This window comes from Trichomonas vaginalis, chromosome I (genome assembly GCF_026262505.1).
Source record: "Trichomonas vaginalis G3 chromosome I, whole genome shotgun sequence".
NCBI lineage: Eukaryota > Parabasalia > Trichomonadida > Trichomonadidae > Trichomonas > Trichomonas vaginalis.
The window spans coordinates 17,961,411-17,978,454 of record NC_067203.1 but is presented as its reverse complement, the minus strand read 5'-3'; the positions used below and the strand labels follow the sequence as shown (position 1 = coordinate 17,978,454).

Genomic DNA, 17,044 nt, shown 5'->3' with positions numbered 1-17,044 from the left:
AACAAGAACAAGGTGAAATTAGAAAAATGCTCAGATAAAACCCATACATGACAAGTTCTTATTTGCTCAGAATGGTATAACAGGTCTAATTGCACCACCTGGGTCGGGTAAGACTTTCACTTATCTTAAAATGGCTGCACAACAACAAGAACTAGATGAGAAGAACCCATTCTATGAGTTAGTTGTCATTTGTAGTACTTCTGGTCAATTTGACCAAACCGTCAATTCGTTCAAAGATATTATAAAGAAGTCTAAGTTAGTATGTATAAAGGATACTGAGTTGTTAGATTGGATAAAGAAGTACCAAAGAAGGGTTTTGAAGTACAATGCTATAAATGAGTATATAAATTCGAAGTTTAAAGACCCAAATGAGGAAATGCAGAGAATATTAGAGAAGAAACACTTCAGAAACAAACAGAAAGAGATAGAATACATTTCGAAGAAATTGCAATCTTACGATTGGAAGACTTACCCTCATAGATGTCTTCTTATCTTAGATGATTTCGCCTCTCATCCTTTGTTAAAGAATAGAGAACAAGACATGTGTCGAATTCTTAAGAAGCTCAGACACTTTAACATCTCAGTTGTCATTTGTGTACAGACAGCCAAGAGTTTAAGTAAGGATGTAAAGAGAATACTTACTGACATTGTACTTTTCCCCGGATTGTCCGAAGACGATTTCATGGAACTTATGAAAGAGTCCATGGCAGGTAAGTTTGACAGACATGAACTATGGGAGAAGTACAAAGTCATACAAGACCCTCATACTTCTTTCAGAATTCATATCTACGCAAACAAAGTTCAAATTGTAAAAAAGTCAAGCGTAAAAAATGTAAGTGTTTAGTCTTAGTCTGTTGTGGTTCTGCAGCTTTCGGTTCTTCTGGCTTTGGAATGGACTCGGTTGGTGGTACGTCAGTCATCCGTTTGTGTCCTGTCGGAAGGAAAATATTTTCCTGTTGGAAGGAAGAGTTCTTCCTGTCGGAAGGAAAATTTTTTCCTGTTGGAAGGAAAATTTTTTCCTGTCGGAAGGAAAATTTTTTCCTGTTGGAAGGAAAATTTTTTCCTGTTGGAAGGAAAATTTTTTCCTGTAGGAAGGAAGAGTTCTTCCTGTCGGAAGGAAATTTTTTTCCTGTCGGAAGGAAGGACTCGGAATGCCAGAAGGATTTGACAAGGCAATTTACCTTATAGAGCTACCTGAGCCATCTGAAGTCAAGCTTGAAAAATAAATGGTTCATTTACTCTACTTGTTTGAAGTTGTCAAAATACTCTGTTATTTTTTCCTTTAACAATGGCAAATCTTCTTTGAAGGTAAGTATTGTACAACCTTTAATATCATAGTGTGTTTGAGGTAACGTATCTTGAACTATTTGTTTCACATCTTCATTTGGTGTCATTGAAATCGGTAAGTTTTCGCGATAGAACCAATTTCTGTCAGATTTGTAAATCTTAGCAAGGTCGTAAAAGCTTTTGTTGTTTCTTCTGACTAAATGCAACATAACCATATCTCTGTCTTCTTCATTTTCCATCTCTTCAGTATAAATCATATACTTATAGTTCTTTTCCTTTCCTTTTGTACCGAACGTGGTATTCTTTTCTGAAGGCTTTTGTCTTTTGCTTCAATGACTTCATCTTTTGCTTCAAGCTTGTTTTCCATCTCTTCACGTTCTTGTCTATGAATTTCATCTAACATCATGAAAATATAACAAGCATAACGAGGTGAAGCCCACATTGCTACAGCATTTACAAGAAGTCTATGTACATAATATCCTCTCAAACCGTTTGGCAATTTTTCACGATTTTCGTACGGAATCTCGACCCTCGGTTTTCCGAGGGTCGCAAACATATGAGGAAATTCTTCTAAAAGTTCTTTTGTCTGCTGGTTTTCAAACCAATGATATGCTTGCTTTGTAGAACGAAGAGCATTCAAAATACTTTGCATTTGGTACATATCGTCTTTGACCGAACGAATGAGACGTAACTGTTTGTTATACTGTATGTACTCATATTCTTCACTTATGGCTTCATGAACGATAGCAGTTGTTGTGTTCTCGGTTGTTGACATATCTGTCTTTACATACAAAATAAAAAAAATATTTTATAAAAAATTAGCGTTATTTTCTGACTTTCACAAAAGACCAAAAATAAACGCTTTACATGTATTTTTCAGCAACTTCGTCAAATAATTTTATAGCTTTACCTATCTCATCTACTTCAAACGTTTCTTTACCTTTCGTGGGCACCATACATTTTCTCAAACTTTTCAAGTAGTTCTGTTTCAGCAGCTCTCATATCATTCACAAACACAACCTTGACTCTATTGACTATACTGTCATATCTTTTAGTTATATTATATGTTCTTCCTATCTTATATCTCTTTGTATTGAAGTCCTTCGGTTTCTGAACGATGTAAAGTAAGCCTTCACTGCAACGTTCCGTATCGAATGAACCATATGTTATGAAGTTATATCCAACAACTGGGTCTAACCATAACAAAACTATTGGTATAAGACTTTTGTCGATGAGATATGCTGTAGTTCCATGAAATGCTACTGATATCATAAGCTCAGGATTTCTTGTCAAAATTTTCTGAGTAGAAGCAGTTCTAACCCAGTCGTGGGATGTTTTCTTTCCAGATAGTGTTAGAATGTCTGACAAAGAATATTTGTTGTATTTCTTTGAGTATCTTACGTTTAAATCACCAATTCTAACCATTTTGGTGTCATTGTCTATCTTTTTAACTGTTTCAAACTCAATGTTTGTCATTTTCTGTCTTTACATACAAAATAAAAAAATATTTTTTTAAAAAACTAACTTTATTTTTTCTATCTTGTATAAAAGATATGATTTCAGGGATTTTTTTTACGAAGTGCAAAAGTTCTCTTCGTCAAAAAATAACAGTTATATAATGAAATTTGGTCATTTTTTCACGATTTTCATAGAGTTTTGGCGACTGGGGTTTTTTCCCTACTCGCAATTTTTCACGATTTTCATGAGTTTTGGCGACTGGGTTTTTTCTATCTTGTATAAAAGATATGATTTCAGGGATTTTTTTTACGAAGTGCAAAAGTTTCTTCGTCAAAAAATAACAGTTATATATATGAAATTTGGTCATTTTTTCACTGTTTTCATGTGTTTTATGCAAGACCGAAAAAGTCGGTCTAGAGAAATTTCACTCAAAAATTCTTGTGTGCTTTGGTTTTTGAACCAGTCGTCTGCGTGTTTGGTTTCTGGAGCAAAACATACTGTCAAAATACTTTGCATTTGGTACATATCGTCTTTGACCGAACGAATGAGACGGAGTTGTTTGTTAAACTGAACCCACTCGTATTCTTCATGAATTTTGTATAAAAGATATGATTTCAGGGATTTTTTTTACGAAGTGTCAAAGTTCTCTTCGTCAAAAAATAACAGTTATATAATGAAATTTGGTCATTTTACTCGGCATAAATATATTTTAGGTGAAGAGGTGAGATCTCACCCGTTTTCTCACCTCTTTTCTCACCTCTTGAATTTTGTATAAAAGATATGATTTCAGGGATTTTTTTGACGAAGTGCAAAAGTTCTCTTCGTAAAAAATAACACAAAAATGGTGTATTTTAAACGAAGTGCAAAAGTTCTCTTCGTCAAAAAATAACAGTTATATAATGAAATTTGGTCATTTTTTCACTGTTTTCGAATGGAATCTCTTCCCTCAGTTTTTCGAGGGTAGCAAACATATGAGGAAATTCATGAAATTTGGTCATTTTACTCGGCAAAAATATATTTTAGGTGAAGAGGTGAGATCTCACCTCTTTTCTCACCTCTTTTCTCACCTCTTGAATTTTGTATAAAAGATATGATTTCAGGGATTTTTTTGACGAAGTGCAAAAGTTCTCTTCGTAAAAAATAACAGTTATATAATGAAATTTGGTCATTTTACTCAGCAAAAATATATTTTAGGTGAAGAGGTGAGATCTCACCCGTTTTCTCACCTCTTTTCTCACCTCTTTTTTTTATAAGCGTTTTACATGAATTGTACGATGTATATTTGAAATTCTAAACAATTTTGTGGCTTCTATTTCTTCTGTCAGTATGTCAAAAGTTTTCACAATATTGAATGTATCTTTATATTTCTTCTTGACATCTGAAAGAAGGAAATCGTCAGCAGTTGGATAGTTTTTGTTTAGAAATTCTAACATGTCCATTTTATTTTCTGCTGGTTTCTCTGCTTCTTTCTTTAAGTCAGCATAGTCGTTTCGCATACGTTCTATCTCTTTGACGGAGTAGTTATATTTCCTCATTGCTGCTTTACATTTAGAACATTGTGGGTTCATTTTAGCATTGTACATTGAAATTTGTCCTGCAAGTACAACTATAGCGTCAATGGTTTTCTTTAACTCAAAAGTTGCTGGTTTTATTTGTTCGTTCCATACTTTACCTCTTTTATCTTTATCTCTTATCTGCCATACACATTCAGCAACTAACGAAACAAAGTTGTCGTAGGTCTTAAACTCCTCCGATTTATATATGTCAGAAACATTCTTATATAACATGTCGCAATCTTTGTCCATGACTTTGTGGTTGCAATGAAATCCAAGAAACTCATAGTTAACCTTACGTATGAACTTCTTTATTTCAACTGAGTCAGTTGCTTTGACTTCTATTTCTTCAAATTCTGGAATAGTAAGCATTTGTTGTTGGATTTCAGGAAGTTTAGGTAGATGGTCAATAATATCCTGCATGTCATAAAGATATTCTTCATTTGTTTCATCTTTCGCAGTGCAATCTAAATCTCCTTGGAGAAGTTCTTGCTTTATCTTCTGGATTTCTGTTTCGAAAGTATATGAAGAAGGAATGAAGCTTTTCATTTCTACTAACATTGAAGTTGGGTTCATGACTAACGAGTTTGGTGCTGTTGTTGCTAACATGTTCTTACAATAAAAATAAAAAATATTTTTTTAAAAAAACTAACTTTATTTTTTTTCTATCTTAAGGAAATTCATGAGTTTTGTGTGTTTTCTACGATGGTAGAAAAGAGGTGAGAAAAGAGGTGAGAAAACAGGTGAGATCTCACCTCTTCACCTAAAATATATTTTTATTGAATTCAGAACAAAACTCAAGAATTTTGGTTGAAAGAATACGATGGAGCCAAAAGTGGCTCGACCTCAAAACAAGCATTTTGTGAAGAATATAGCAACCGCCGGAATTTCGACGGTTGCTTTTTTATACAAAATTCAACGGTGAAAAACAGGTGAGAAAAGAGGTGAGATCTCACCACTTCACCTAAAATATATTTTTGTCTGATTTACGCTCATTACGATGAAATCATGACAAAACATATACGTTCATGTTTGACAAAACATTTACGATGAAATCATGACAAAACATATACGAAGAAGTTTATTTCCTGTGTTGTTGTCAAAATGTCATGTTGTCTCATTTTTTCAGAGAAGTTCGTTTAACCGAGGGACCTGGTGACACCTAAAAACCATCTACCCTAAAATATATTTTTGCCGAATTCAGCAACAAAATTCAACAGGTGAGAAAACAGGTGAGATCTCACCACTTCACCTAAAAGTATTTTTGTGCTATGTTTTCAGCACAAAATTCATGAAAATTCAACGGGTGAAAAAACAGGTGAAAAAACAGGTGAGATCTCACCACTTCACCTAAACTTCACATTCAATACTTTTTCAGCACTTTTCCGTAGTTGTATATGAAAGACAATTCGAGATAAAAGTCATAGTACAATGGAAGAATATGCTGCACACCATTTGTTGTGAACCAAACTTGAAAGTCAGAGAAACTGTTACTAGGTGGTTCGTAGAATTTAGAAGCAAAGTCATAAAAGTCCTTGCCAATACATAGAAAACTATTGTTGCTTGAACTGAAACTTGCATGGCACATAACATTTTGAGGGTCAAACACGTTTCTATAAACTGTCAAATCTGCTGGTGGAAGTATAAATTTAAATGGACCATCTGGTGGTAATGGTTCGTTCTGGTTTAGTAACCGAAGAAATTGTGCCCAAGAACGTTTGTCTACTTCCCAAAATAAAAACTCTGTATCTCTTGGAGGGTTAATTTCAATCTTTTGAAATGAAACGGTGGAGTTCATCTTGTCATATTCTAGTTTCAGATAGTATGTTCCATTTAGTAAAGAGTCGTATTTTTCTTGAAATTCCCAATAGTATTTGTTCATTTGAGTTTGAAAGTCATTTAGAGTTTTCTCAAGACTTTCGTCTGAACGAACTGTAAAGATTCTCATTTCGTCAAATTTGTCTATTAGACCATCAGAACCTTTATACTGCCCATGAAATATACTGCGAACATAAATGCGTTAGTTCTATTTGAAAACAAAACTCTTCTAAATCCTATTGCCTTTGCATCTGAAGGACTTTGAAGCCAACGAATTGGATAGTCAAACCTGTATGCTCGGGATGAAATTTCTTCATCTGAAATAGTCCTACCAGCATTTGTATAGATATAGTCTAACGGTTTTGTATCTGCTACTTTTGTTCTTTGTTTTTCAACCTGAAGCATTTAATATATGTAAAAATATATTGTTTAAAAAAAACGTTTTTACTTCATGCAATTTTTTACTTCATGCAATGTTTTATTTCTGTGCCGTCTTCAAGTATGCCCAGTACTTACGCTTGGAGAGGACATGAACTTCTGAAAATACCTTATCTAGCTTAAAACAGCCCATCTTTTCACCGACCATTCCTATTTCAATGAGTTTGTTATAGCCTTCTTCGTTCGTCATGAGTGCGTCAATGTTCTCATAGTAAACCACAACTTTCGATTTGACTTCGGAGAAGAATTTGTTGTAGTTGTCAAGGACTGCTTTTGCGAACTGAGGGTAAGACCAATGTTCGACAATAGATTTTAATGTGGTTACTAAGCCATTTTGACCTTGAGTGAACTCGTACTTCAAAACAAAAGGAGAAAACCTTTCAACAAAGTTGTCGACCTTCTCATAATGTTTACTCTTCATCTCTTGAGGTTTCTTAATGGAATATCCCCATGTCGAATTCATAAGCAATTTGAGTGTCATTGCAAGTTTGGGGTTTGAAGCTTTCCTAATATCATACAGTTTTGTATGACTTTTCCAACTGTATAGTTCCTTCCTGGGAACTCACCATCTTCGTTTGGAATTCCAGTCGGAATATATTGGACAAACCTCATGTACGCAGCGTTAAGGTCGACATAGTATATCTTTTCGTTTGAGTCGAACTTGTCGCAACCAATTGGTCCAGTTTGTGGAAATTCAAGTGAGTCTCTTATCTTCTGAGAAAACTTCTCCTGTTATCTCATAAACATCGTCGAAGCAACCTGTTTCATATAAAACCTTCTGACCTAACTCAGATGCTCTCCAATACAATTTGACGTCAATTGGATGTCTCAATGGAAGTTTGTTTATAGCATCTTGAAGTTCTTGCAACCTCATTGGAAGTTCTTCTGGTTCAGGTTGGTATCCGAACAAACCAACTCCTTGTGGAATTGTGTACTTCTTTTGTACTAGAACTTTGTCTGGAACAACTTTTGGTCTTGCTAACAATGAAAAGTTTGTTTCGTCTTTTGGTACAAAAGTTTCTGTCAGCTTGTCATCTGGAATTGGTTCCAACAAACCTTTCTCGAAAAGAATGTTTACAGCTCTGACAATGTTGCACTTGCCTTTTCCGAACAATGGGTTTGTAAGACTTTCGTTCAACATGAAGTGGTTGTGGACAATTACAATCTTCAACCATGGCAATTTGAAGTCAACAACATAGTCGTCATGTGAAGAACCTTTAGCTGTAGGTATGTTGACTCGGATATTGACATTTGCCAAAGGTGCAATTTTTGCCAATTGACCTCTGAGAATGTACCTTGTCTTCACACATGACTCAAGATACTTCATTTTCTCATCTGTAACAAGACCAGAGTTCCTGAGACATGTAAGAATACAAGGTTCATTGACAATTGTTTCAATTGAATTGTAAATTCCATACCTTGTCAAGTCAATGTCAGACTTATTTCTGAAGGGGAAGTATCCAGCATGTTGTCTGACTGCTTGAGGTTAGGTTGGTACCATTCGAACTTGACACTTGCAATTCCTTCAATTGCATTCAAAATGTCTGAGTCGGAGTCAACCATTTGTTCTCTCTTTGTAGTCTTGAAAGCGTCAAGAAGCATTGCAGCTGTTGTGACATTGCCATATGCATAGTAAATGTGACCATCCAAATCTGTTATGGTCAATCTGAGATTGTGTCCTTTCTTATTTCCGTCTTGTATGGCAGCAAGTACACCCATGAAGCCTTCTTTGTTCTTTCCTTCGTCAAAGTTTACTGTAAAGGTTCGACCAGAAGTAATTTGACTTCTAACTTCACGGTACTTCTCATATGCATATCTTGTTCTTTCATGGGAGCATGTGCGTCTTCACCTTTTCCTTTTTCCTTCTCAAAGGATGCAATTGTTCGTCATGTTTCCAGTAGAATCTGGCAAAGCCGTCGTGTCCTTCAACTTGAGTTCACTAACATCGAAAGGCATGTCCATAAGACGTTCTTCTTCTAACCTCTCTAGTCTGTTTGGATAATTTGCACGTGCTGTTTCCAAATCCATTTCGTAGCGAAGACCAGACAATTTGTCATAGACTTTTATGGGTCTTCCCTTCCTATATTTAAAATTCTTCGAAACTCTCCAACCATAACTTTGCAACTCTGCTTTTATTCTAGCAGATTTTCTATCCATTCTATATGGGGGCATTTTTATAAAAATAAAAAATATTTTTTTCTCTTTACTTTACATAACCGCCTGCTGCCATAAGTCTTTGACGCCAACCCATACCAGCTAATGAAGGTTGACTTGGTTTAGTTTCCAAACTAAACTTTGGTTTTGGTTTATATCTTCAGTTTTTGGTTTTTCTTCTTCTATCGGTTTTTCGTCACTTTTCGGTTCCTCTGACTTTACTTCACTTGCAGGAACAGTTGTGTCGTCAACATCTTCATAAATATCATATGCCATTTGTTTTTGTTTTCCTTTAACTTTTTGTGTTTGTTGTAAAGTTTAGAATATTTCGACTCTAAGTCAATGAGATGTTCTATAATGAACTGTTGGTCAGTGAAGTAAACTTTTCCATCTGTTGTCTCGAAAGCTCCTTCAGACTTCAATATTTTATTTGTGAGAGTCTGTTTCTTTTTTGAGATACTTGCCGTTCCATTTTTATGAAAAGTGACTTTGTAGTTAGGGTTTGTATTTCCAGACCTGGCACTTTCTATTATTGAATTTTTCTCTTCATCTGTAAGTTCTTTGACAGGTTTGACAATGGTTCTGAACTTTTTGTTTGTGGTGTCAAATCTACCGTTTCAACTTCTTCGGTCATTTCATCTCAGTAAAAAATTTTAGTTTGGTTTGTTTTCACTGGTTGTTGTTGTTTTTTAAGTCGGTCTAAAACTTCCTGAGGTATAGGAAGAACTTGACAAACACGTTGTGTAACTGCTGGAAGCCGACAAATCCATCTTGAACCCATTTGTCTCAATGCTGTATTGTTCATTTCATCTCAGTAAAAAACTTTTACATTCCCCACGTTTGAGGTGGTTGCGGTTGGTTATTGTTTACCCACTGTTGTGCATGGTTATATCCTCTGTTAAAGAATCTTTCACCTTGGTCCATATAGTGTCCTGCTTGGTTATAGTAGTCATTTGCTTTGTTATAATAGTTTCCTGCTTGTCTTCCTACATTGTCCATCCATCCTTGAACTTTTCCTCTTGTTTCAGGATTTGGAATAAGATTTGTTGCATCTCGTGCTACATCCCAACCTTTCTGTACAGTTTGTATAATAGGTTGTGCTTTCTCTTTCAGTATACCTAATGTACTCAAAATCTTCCTTCCAACTCCAAATACACCTCTGGCTATTGTTCCCACTGCGGGTAAAAATCTGGATGCAACTCCTGCTAACGCGCCAAATAAACCCATTTCTTATGGGTTAAAAAATGACGAATCCAAACAAGGACCCCTATGTTTCTAAAGCGACAAAGAAAGCACTCATGGTAAAAATCTTTAGTTCAACACCAAATGCTTGGTTTATGGATATCTTGGAAAACATTCCGAGGTATAGAGAAGATGGACCACCATACTGGCTAATATTTGTCGGTCAAAACACAAGATACTGTGAAGCCATACCATTACAGTCCAAAAATATTTTAGATATCTTAGCAGCTTTGACAATATTCGTTGACAAATACCATCCAACAAAACTGACATCTGACTGTGAAAGTTCTTTCAAATCAGACGATGTAAAAAACTATCTGCGTTCAAAAAATGTAAACCAATATTTCATTGTCGACCAAAACCATTCTGCTCTTGGTGTCATTGACGGTTGTATAAAAATGTTAAGAGACTTAAACCAACCACAAGGTGGTGAAGCAAATGAAATGTCATATGACGACAAATATAGACACTTCTCCCAGGCAAAGATGAGACAAGTTTTAAATATTTACAATAACCGTAAACAAAAAGGTTTGGGAAACCACTCCCCGAAGAAATGAAAAACAACCCTGACTTAGAGAAAGACTATATATTTAATAATTTAGTCAAAAGAGACAAACAAGAAAGAATGCCGGGCTTCAAACTTCAGAAAGGTGACAAAGTAAAAATAGAAATACCTAAACGCGACCCATATGAAAATACTATTGACTATGACAACAATGGGAACCCGACAGGTACTCACATTCGTGTTCGTAAAAATAGAAGAAAGTATACAAGAGAATATTATGAAGTTTTAGGCAAACATGGCAAAATGTACACACTGCAAGCAGAAGATAAAACTACTATTGCCAGACCTCGTTTCAAACTTGTCAAAGTTCAAGGTGGTATACTTTCAAAGACAGTTCCTAACAAATATAAGACAACTCCTGACGAATATGCTAAAGAAGTTGAAAATGACGACTAAGCAATTCTATACCATGCGTAAACTGTCATGTAAGGTGGCATGTAGTCTTTACTTTGTCCCGTTGTTTGTGTATATCCTGAAACGCGATGTATATGGTTTCCTCCTCCCTCAGTGTTACTCCAGTAACAATTTATAGCAAACTTAACGTTGTCTTTAACATCATATCCTTTACCTTTTGTCATTGCTGACCAATCCCAATATCTATGCTTATGCCAACCTGCTTGAGATGTACTTAAATCTATGTAGTGACTGTGTGCAGGTAAGTTTTCACCTGAAATCGTTTTACTTCCACCTGTTTCCTTTGAAGAGTTTGCACAATACAAAAACCTGTCGACTATTTGAGTCCAAGTTCCAAAACCAAGTACTACTTCTGGTCTGGTAGAGTTCATTGACGTATAAATAGAGCCAACCGGGTAAATAAGATTCGGCAAAATTTGTTTAAGCACATTGAGTTCCTGTCTTAGATGTATAATACTATTGTCATTAGATATCAAAGTATCTACAAGACTTGTTGCCGTGGTATTGTTGGACCTTTACTTGGCAAGGTTGTGTTTAGTGTAATATCATCTGCTGTAAAAGTTGTAAAACTTGTATGTGTATGGTTCTTGTCTGCTTTCTTGTCATATAAATCTTGAGCAGTGAATTTAACGTTATTTTCATCCTTCATGACATAAACATCTTTACATCTAATGTTTCTCATCGTCGTTATGTCGTCATCCGATGTTAAACCTTGTGGAAAGTTAGGAGGTTTACAATATAATGCATCCCCACCAGTTTCTTCAACCGTTCCTTCAATACTTTCTATAGTAACAGTTGTAAAACTTGTATGTGTATGGTTCTTGTCTGCTTTCTTCTCTAACTCATTGTTAACATATGTTTTATCTGCTTTAAGGTCTAAACATCCTGAAACCCATCCTGTATCGGCTTTACTTTTTAAAATCTTCGATGTCCATTCATGGTACCAGTCAACCCTTTCTTTCATTTCGTTATCTTTTTCATCCACATATTCCTTATCTGCTTTCTTCTCTAACTTACTAGCCACACATGCTAACTCATCGTTAACATATGTTTTATCTGCTTTCTTTTCAAGGCTAACGTTTAAGTCTGTTATTTCAGATATAGAATGTGTATGTCCAACGGCACTTTTCATGTTTAAGGTTTCTTGTAAGTTTGCAATATTTGCAATGGTATGTGTATGAGTCTTTTTAGAATATTCGTTTTCAGCTCTTGTCACTTCACTTGACATTTTATTGTCAACATATGTTTTGTCTGCTAGTTCAGGATGAGTATGTTCTTTTGTTGCATAAGCTTTGTCAGCTCTTTCTTCTTCTTTTGCTATTGCATCGTCTACATATGTTTTGTCTGCTTTGTTGTCAACATCTGCTTTCAAAAGAAGTTCAGATATAGGTTTCTCGTTTAAAGTTCCTTTTGTTGGATTTATACAGACAGTATGGTTCTTATTGTCTTGAAATAGAAACTCATCTGTCATTGGGTTTAATGTCAGTTTTAAGTTTCCTTCTTTCAATGACTCAGATATCTTAGAATAGTTTGAAAAGTTTGTTGTGTTCTTATTTAGAGCTTGTATAATGAGTTGTCGGTTGTGTTGTATTTCTCTCATAGACGCTGTTTCATTTGACATTTTTATTCTAGATAAAATATGCTTTCAATAGAAAAAGAAAATTCAAGAGTTGCTACAACTAAACCATTAGATGTGTTATATACGAAAACGATAAAAACAGTTTGACAGAAAAGTGACAACTTTACGTGTCAAAAATATAAAAAGTGATATTTTATTCATCATTATCTTCTTCATAATTTATTTCATATTCTTCGTCTTACCAACAAAAGATGGGAATGTGAACAATTGCGGGCAATTTTTAGCCATTTTGGCTTGGAACTAGAGCCTGCGAGGTACATGGATAGTATCAGTACCTCACAGGCTCTAGTTCTCTATATGGCGCGAGAAATTTTGGTGAAATGTGGTCGCATTTCACCAAAATTTTTTCGGCGCCATAGGATGAATTGGAGGGTGAGAGATATTATTTCATACAATACTACTCTCACCCTCCAATTCCCAGCCAAAATGGCTAAAAATTGCCCGCAATGTGAACAATTGCGGGCAATTTTTAGCCATTTTGGCTTGGAACTAGAGCCTGCGAGGTACATGGATAGTATCAGTACCTCACAGGCTCTAGTTCTCTATATGGCGCCGAGAAATTTTGGTGAAATGTGGTCGCATTTCACCAAAATTTTTTCGGCGCCATAGGATGAATTGGAGGGTGAGAGATATTATTTCATACAATACTACTCTCACCCTCCAATTCCCAGCCAAAATGGCTAAAAATTGCCCGCAATGTGAACAATTGCGGGCAATTTTTTAGCCATTTTGGCTTGGAACTAGAGCCTGCGAGGTACATGGATAGTATCAGTACCTCACAGGCTCTAGTTCTCTATATGGCGCCGAGAAATTTTGGTGAAATGTGGTCGCATTTCACCAAAATTTTTTCGGCGCCATAGGATGAATTGGAGGGTGAGAGATATTATTTCATACAATACTACTCTCACCCTCAATTTTAATTACTTAAACTCATTCTATTTTTTTGACATGTAAATGTCACTTTTACTGAGATCTGACACAATGTCAGATCTCTTTTTTTCGTATATAAGAGATGAACTTTTTACGAATGTCGGTCAAAAGTTTGAGACAGAGACCGTAAAGCATGAAGGCTATCGTTTTGACTACCCGTTAAGATGGTTAAGAGACCCATCTGTCACAAAAGCTATTGGCTTTCGTAGAATGAAGTTCATTTCAGAAGCCATACATGGTTTCCCATTTACAGTCGGTTTTGAAGTTCGATACTATAACAAAGAAAAACATACGTATGAGAAATTTGAACAGGGAAAACTTTTACAAGTTAGTTTGCTTGTAAACTTAGAAACAACTCTTCAAGCTTTTCAAGAAAAAATAAACGACATCTATATCGAATATGCAAACCAGTATAACATTGACGAGGGAGAGTACCATCTCGATATTATATATGACAGGAAAAATGCAACTGTTAAAATCAATAAAATAGAAGACCTTGGAGAAAACGTTTATATTTCTACAAAATATAACAACTTGGCATGGTATAGATTTATGAGGATGTTAAATCAGCCTGCAGCATATCCAGTACACCCGGACTTTTATGAAGTCGAAAACCCTAATGGAACATATGAAAATGTTTTCGACTCAGATGCTATTATAGTTCATGCTTCATTTTCTGGTGCACAAAACTCTTTTTTATGCTTGGCAAATGACTTTTACGAAAAACCTACAAAGTTATATGAACCACCAAGTGGAAGTATTTCAGACTTTCAAGTATGGTTTACAACAGATGGAAGAAAGAGAATAGTTCCATTATACCATGCGTTTTACTTAGAACTTAGTTTCATATACAACTACTATCGAACGGTAAAAATATAATTTTTTAATACGGTTGAGGTGTTGGATTTGGTTGCCAACTAGACTGTGGTGCAGGTTCAGGCTGTTGTATAACAGGAGCTTGTTCTTCTGGTTCAGGGTCTTTAGGTATAATACCAACGAACTGACCTACTCTTTTACCAATATTTTTGACACCGTTCCATACTCCTCTTCCGACAGATTTTATTCCATTCCATATACCTCTTCCAACTCTTCTGAAGAAGTTTCCAATACTACTGAAGAAACCCATTTTACTATATGTAAAAATCTAATGTCCACCTAGTCTCTTACGTTTCCTGTTGAGTTCCATAGCATTCTTTAACTGGAGCTCATACATTCTGTTTCTCCTCTGGTAGAAAACATATTCTGGGTCAACTCCTGTGTTCGCGTCATCTGCATAAAGTTGTTTATATCCCACTTCAGGGTTTGTATAAAACTCTTTCCATCTCATATTTGCATACCATGGTGGCAAACCTAACGCAGCGTCATTTGACATGGCAGTTTGCATTTGTACATCTGTTGGCACTTGACCATAGTTTGCCATTGCAGTTTGTATTCTAACTTCATTTGGAATATTCTCTGGGTTTGGTTGTCCAGGTTGCTGTGCATTCGCTAAGTTCTGTGCGTCCATTTAATATTAGATAAAAATATCTCTTACGAGTACATATACTGGACATTTGCAGGCATTGGTTCATCTTCATATTCTCTGTACTTTTCTGCCACGTCAAATAAATAAATGACACAATGGAAAAAACCTAAAACAAGTAGTCCTATTTCAAACCACATTTACTTACCAATAAAATTTCTTTGTTATGACACTTTCTCCGGTTTATAGGACCTCTCTCATATTCTATCTTGTCATATATAAACTCATAGTCATGTATGTCCTCTAACCATCTCATAACGGTTTCCAAACCACTTTTATCGGATGTAAAGTAAAAGCATGGATGGTTATGTAAAACGTCTAAAGTTTCTAAAGAGTCTCTCAAAGTCCAGTCTACTTGGTATTGAAAATCCCATGTGTTATAGAACGGCGGGTCCACTATAAAGAAAATATTTTCCTTGTCTTTATATTTTCATACAACTCTGTCCAACGACATCTCACAAACTCTATACCCTCAATATATTTTTCTATGTCCTCTTTGAAAACATTTGTATAGTTAAGATATAAAACTTTTGACATAAGTGTTTCAATGTCATGAACTCTTATAGCACCACTATATAATAGTCTAGCAGATATACTATCCCAGTCTATATATTCTGCTTTTTTCAAAACCTCTCTCACAATATTTTTCTTATCTAATGGTATACGTTCCATCTTACCTATAGGTATCTTTTCTTTTAACTCTTTCAATATATTGTTTGTGTCTGGTATATGTTTGAGACGGTCCATATAGTTGTCGAAGTCATTGCATATAATCTTTGAGTCTGGGAATATTGTATGGCACAAATGGGATATATAGAAACTTCCACCGAACAAATCTACAAATGTTAGACCATTCGGTAGTTTCTTAAGTTCTCTCAATAGAATATCTTTACATCTACTCTTATTTCCAAAGAACGGTAACGGTGGTTTTGTAAAATTCATTTATATATAATAATAAAAATGTTTTTTCCTGAAAAGTGACAGAAAAGTGACAAAACATGAAAACATATATAATTTGTGAAAAGCGACACATTATATAATGTTTTCGACCCAGAAGAAGGCTTCTCAAAGTATACTTCCTTGGAACGCCTGTAACTTTTCCTGTAGCGACGATAGACCCTTACTTGTCCGGACAAAGTTATACTAAACATCTTCAGGGCTAGAAGGGGCGCAGCCCCTGGAAGCCCCTCATACCTGACCTCACTTTCTGACATTCTCTCAATTTTTTTGACACCCAAGCTTTCTATCTCAATATTCTAAAGTCAAAAGTTAATATTTTTGATGAGGAGAAAGTAAATATAAATCACTACGTAGTACCTAATATGACTGCTATACTTTACTGGCATTAAAATAAAGATATATTGATTTTTTTTTCAATGCATGTCAGAAAGTGGTAAGTTCACCCTTAAATTATTTTATTGAAATTTTGTCAAGCTCTTTGTATTATGCATCATATTAGTCACCAATATTAATTATACATGTATAATACAAATATGAATAATAGACAATTTCTGTCGATTTAAAATCGTCAATTTCTAACTAAAAATTCGGAATTTTCACAAAATTTTATTCAATTTGTTTGCCTTTTTCTTCAAGAGAATTGAACATTTCAATGATATTCCATTGAATAGGTTTATATTTTACATTCATTTCAGTCTGAAGCTCAAAATTTGTGAAATGTGGACTTTCGGTCGGTTTTTTGTTCAACATATTGCTATCAGGATTGAATCTCTTCCTAAACACGTTGTTTATTTTTGGAAGGATTTATCCATTGAATTCATGTAGTGATGCGAAAAATTCCCAAACATATGGGGTTTCTCATATCCCGTCCCCTATCGTTTCCCCAATTCAATTTTTTTGGAATTTTATTTTTTTTCCCGCCCATTTGAATTAAAAGTGGGCGATTTTCGTTAATGTGATTGAAATATCATAAAATTAATACGTATTTTAGCTAATAATTCTATTTTTATACAATATTCTCTCATTAAATCAACATTTTTTTCTAATTTTAATTTTTAATTTTT

At 34.9% G+C, this 17,044-nt stretch overlaps 5 protein-coding genes and 5 pseudogenes across 10 annotated transcripts, besides 6 other annotated features; 3 read left to right on the top strand and 7 right to left on the bottom strand.

Annotated features, from left to right (window-relative positions):
• Window positions 1-12,115: part of a mobile genetic element that runs on past the window's edge.
• Window positions 131-716, top strand: TVAGG3_1005030 (protein of unknown function, DUF4106 family; the record flags this gene model as incomplete). Its single annotated transcript, XM_051254385.1, has 1 exon — window positions 131-716. A coding segment is annotated over one exon (586 nt), but the record flags the coding sequence as incomplete, so codon positions are not given.
• TVAGG3_1005020 lies at window positions 1,236-2,062 on the bottom strand (annotated as a pseudogene). The gene has a single exon. A coding segment is annotated over exon 1 (827 nt).
• Window positions 2,151-2,763, bottom strand: TVAGG3_1005010 (annotated as a pseudogene). Its single transcript has one exon. A coding segment is annotated over exon 1 (613 nt).
• Window positions 4,301-4,907, bottom strand: TVAGG3_1005000 (organellar and viral DNA polymerase type B; the record flags this gene model as incomplete). Its single annotated transcript, XM_051254384.1, has 1 exon — window positions 4,301-4,907. A coding segment is annotated over one exon (607 nt), but the record flags the coding sequence as incomplete, so codon positions are not given.
• On the bottom strand, window positions 5,678-6,521 carry TVAGG3_1004990 (annotated as a pseudogene). The gene has a single exon. A coding segment is annotated over exon 1 (844 nt).
• On the bottom strand, window positions 7,096-8,156 carry TVAGG3_1004980 (annotated as a pseudogene). Its single transcript has one exon. A coding segment is annotated over exon 1 (1,061 nt).
• TVAGG3_1004970 lies at window positions 10,349-10,911 on the top strand (annotated as a pseudogene). Its single transcript has one exon. A coding segment is annotated over exon 1 (563 nt).
• A 508-nt stretch (window positions 12,116-12,623) lies between the features above and the next one.
• Window positions 12,624-12,685: a mobile genetic element.
• Window positions 12,686-12,805: 120 nt separating this feature from the next.
• Window positions 12,806-12,913: a mobile genetic element.
• A 141-nt stretch (window positions 12,914-13,054) lies between these two features.
• Window positions 13,055-13,163: a mobile genetic element.
• A 142-nt stretch (window positions 13,164-13,305) lies between these two features.
• Window positions 13,306-13,414: a mobile genetic element.
• A 108-nt stretch (window positions 13,415-13,522) lies between these two features.
• TVAGG3_1004910 (uncharacterized protein) lies at window positions 13,523-14,377 on the top strand (the record flags this gene model as incomplete). Its single annotated transcript, XM_051254383.1, has 1 exon — window positions 13,523-14,377. The coding sequence occupies one exon, from the start codon at window positions 13,523-13,525 to the stop codon at window positions 14,375-14,377; it is 855 nt and encodes a 284-aa protein (XP_051079957.1).
• Window positions 14,378-14,381: 4 nt separating this feature from the next.
• Window positions 14,382-14,624, bottom strand: TVAGG3_1004900 (serine threonine-protein phosphatase family; the record flags this gene model as incomplete). The annotated part of the gene is made up of 1 exon (XM_051254382.1): window positions 14,382-14,624. One exon carries the CDS (start codon window positions 14,622-14,624, stop codon window positions 14,382-14,384), a length of 243 nt encoding a protein of 80 aa, XP_051079956.1.
• An 18-nt stretch (window positions 14,625-14,642) lies between these two features.
• Window positions 14,643-15,005, bottom strand: TVAGG3_1004890 (uncharacterized protein; the record flags this gene model as incomplete). Its single annotated transcript, XM_051254381.1, has 1 exon — window positions 14,643-15,005. The coding sequence occupies one exon, from the start codon at window positions 15,003-15,005 to the stop codon at window positions 14,643-14,645; it is 363 nt and encodes a 120-aa protein (XP_051079955.1).
• A 1,395-nt stretch (window positions 15,006-16,400) lies between these two features.
• Window positions 16,401-16,429: a mobile genetic element.
• Window positions 16,430-17,044: the final 615 nt, after the last annotated feature.